The sequence below is a fragment of the Bison bison genome, unplaced genomic scaffold (genome assembly GCF_000754665.1).
Source record: "Bison bison bison isolate TAMUID 2011002044 unplaced genomic scaffold, Bison_UMD1.0 scf7180017864038, whole genome shotgun sequence".
In the NCBI taxonomy this organism is placed as follows: domain Eukaryota; kingdom Metazoa; phylum Chordata; class Mammalia; order Artiodactyla; family Bovidae; genus Bison; species Bison bison.
The window spans coordinates 3,805,515-3,808,543 of record NW_011494610.1 but is presented as its reverse complement, the minus strand read 5'-3'; the positions used below and the strand labels follow the sequence as shown (position 1 = coordinate 3,808,543).

The 3,029-nt window shown below is 57.7% G+C and overlaps 1 protein-coding gene across 1 annotated transcript in view; it reads right to left on the bottom strand.

Moving 5' to 3' along the window:
* Window positions 1-963: 963 nt before the first annotated feature.
* The window catches only part of SNAI1 (snail family zinc finger 1), a 6,113-nt gene continuing 4,047 nt past the window's right edge, over window positions 964-3,029 (bottom strand). Inside the window, exon 3 of the mRNA XM_010835091.1 lies at window positions 964-1,976. Coding sequence (XP_010833393.1) covers window positions 1,792-1,976 — 185 coding nt within the window. The 3' untranslated portion in view covers window positions 964-1,791. The remainder of the gene's footprint in view (window positions 1,977-3,029) is intronic.

Sequence of the window (3,029 nt, the reverse complement as noted above, 5' to 3'; positions counted from 1 at the left end):
CTTTTTTTTTTTTCTTTTGGGAGGAAAGCTGCAAGTCATTAAGGGCTGCTCCCGGCCTGCGGGTCACCATTTCCTGTTTAGAAGAAAGAATCATCTCTCCTTTGGAACACGAAGCTCCCCCACCCCCGGCCTGGCTCTGGGGCTCCGGGGCGCCTGCGACGCCCGCCCCGCTCAGCTCCCCGCAGGAAACTGGCACCTTCAGCACCTTTTGTGCGCAAAAAGGACACTCATTTTCTCCCGGCCCCAGGAGGGCCCCAGAGGTGAGGTCACCGATTATCTCAGTCCCGGGACGCAGTGCTGACTGCCTTCCCGTTCTGTCCTCGAGCAGGAAGTAGAATGACCCCTACCCTTTGGCCCGGCTTCTCACCCTCCCGGCTCCAGCCAGCCAATTTCCTCGCATCAAAGGCCATTTGGTACCCAGCAGCCAGACGGAGGTGTGGGCCTGCCAGGGAGCCCAGAGCGGGCCCGGAGCCCTTGGAAACAGGAAGGACATCCTCTGTCCCTCCTGGCTCACCGCATTCCACTCTCATCTGGAGCAGCAGCCGCGCCCTCTCCAGAAGACCTGCCGGGCTGGGGAAGGCCCCACAGCAGGCCTGCTTGATAAGACCTGGGAGCCAGCTTCCTTCCCCGTGAGCCTGGTCGGCTTGAGAACAAGAGGGCCACAGAGAGGATAAGGACCCTGCATGCACAGCCCTACTGCCCACCGGCCCGCAGGTGTTTCCCGACCTCCACATCGGACAGGACGTCCACGCTCCGAGGAAAACCCACCTGCACAAACAAGGTCCCCCGGCAAACCCAGAGGGCCAAAGCCAAGACTGTGGGCGTCCAGAGCGCTCGAGCTCCCTGCATCCCTGCCCCGTCCTTCCTCCCCGAAGGCCCTTGAAAACACTCCTGCGGCGGTAAAACCAGGTAGACTTTTTATATATAAATTATATATAATTTATAAAACCAGGTAGACTTTTTATATATAAATTAACCACTTTATTGAATATCAATAAACCGTACATATAACTATACAAAACGTTTCCTTAGTACAAAATGTCGCTTGCGATATAAATACCAGTGTACCTTTAAAAAATTGTAAACATCTTCCTCCCAGGCCCACCTGTTGGGCCCCGAAAATAGTTCTGGGAGACACAGTGGTGGGGCCGGAGCGCCCCACTCGGGCCCCTGACAAGGGAAGGCAATTATTCACAGTCCCTTTGGAGACATCGTTAAATTGCCCGTGAAACAGGTGCCACCATGACACACAGGAGGCTGAAATAGCTGCCCAGGCCGGGGGGCATCCTGGGGTCCAGATGCGGTCCTCGCATCAGGGGGCACCGCCGCGGGGCACCTGGGGGTGGCCGCTTGCATAGTGAGGCACTCCTCCTGGAGGGGCAGCCTGGGGGTCCCTGGGGGGCAGGCTGGGGCCCCCTGAGTGGGGCGGGAACTTCTCCTCAGTCTGCCGGCTCTTGTCCCCGAGCTCCGAGCAGCTGCAACCAAAAACCAAACAGCTCTGGAGTCACAGAGCCGCACAGAAAGGCCAGCTCCACGGACCTTGGGAGCAGCGGCTGCCAGGAGGGGTCCCTGCGGCAAGCCACCCCCCCCCAGCAGGAAGCGCCCCTGCCCCTCTGAGCCTGGCAAGGCATCCAGAAGACCAGGAAACAGTCCCCAGGGTCCAGCCCGACGGTGGAGCTCACGAGGGGATTCTGTGGCAGTGCCCAGGAGGCAGGGTCTTCCCTTCTGGAGCGGGGGTAGGCCCCTCTGGGCTGCAGGGAAGGCCCAGAGAGGTGGAAGGAGCCTCAGGAGTCAGCGTGGCCCCCCCGAGCAGCCCGACTCTTGGTGCTTGTGGAGCAGGGACATTCGGGAGAAGGTTCTGGAGCATGTCTTGCACTGGTACTTCTTGACATCCGAGTGGGTCTGGAGGTGGGCCCGAAGGTTGGAGCGGTCGGCAAAGGCGCGGCTGCAGTGGGGGCAGGAGAAGGGCTTCTCGCCTGGGGAGAGACGACAGGAGGGGCTGATGGAGGCGCAGTCACTCGGGAGAACAGCTGATGTCTGCTGACATCCCCAGCCACCCCCAACCTCTGCCACCCAGCTCACCCCAACCTTGAAGGGCTCCCGTGACCCAGAGAAACCAGAGGTCTGGATTCGGCAAGGAGCGCTGCCGCTTCCCACCGTGTGGCCCTGAGTTAAGTCAGCGGGCTTCTCTGAGCCTCCGTTTGCTCATCCGTAAAATGGAGCCATTCAGCCCCCACACACAGGGGTTGGTAATTGAGAGAAGACTGAATCAAATACTTTTCCTGCCCTGCCAGCAGACGTGCTGAACAATGACGCGGCAGTGACGGCCGTGTTTGCTGACCGCTTTGTGCCAGGGATGGTGGAAGCACTTCCCACTATCTCATTGAACCCCACCTTCGTCCTGAGTTTAGGGACGCAGAAACTGAGGCACAGGGAATACGCAGGGTCTCAGCAAGAACCAAGCAGCCCGACTCCAGCGCCCTTGGTTTTAACCACTACAGAGACTGCCTCTTAGTTAAGGAGGCTGACATGGGTGTTTCTTATTACCACCCCTGTACTGCCTTCCTAAAGTCAGCCTAAAAGCCCCCCTCCCCTCCCCCGGTCACTCCTTTTCACTGCTTCCCCATCACTGGGATCACACTCAAGAAAGTGTCAAGTGTGTCTGTCCCCCCATCAGAGAGCCCCACGAAGGCAGGAACCTCCCCACCCTGACTCCATTCCAAGCTTCCAACCCAAGGCCTAGAACCCCCAAGAGGCTACAGAAATCTTTTCACCTTGTGACTTTTTAAAAAAGAATCCCACCTGAGGCCCTCTTGCCACCTGGCTGCCCAGGCTGTATTGGGAAGAGCCTGCACTCAGGGCTGGATACACAGTAGGAGCTTTAAGTGCTTGGACAGCAAATCTTTTTTCAATAAAAAAAAAAAAAGGTCTCAGAAGAGCCTGACTCCTCAGTCACCACCAGACAATACCATTCACCAGTTTTTCATAATTCCTGCCCCAATCAAGAGACTATAACTCACATTCCAGAA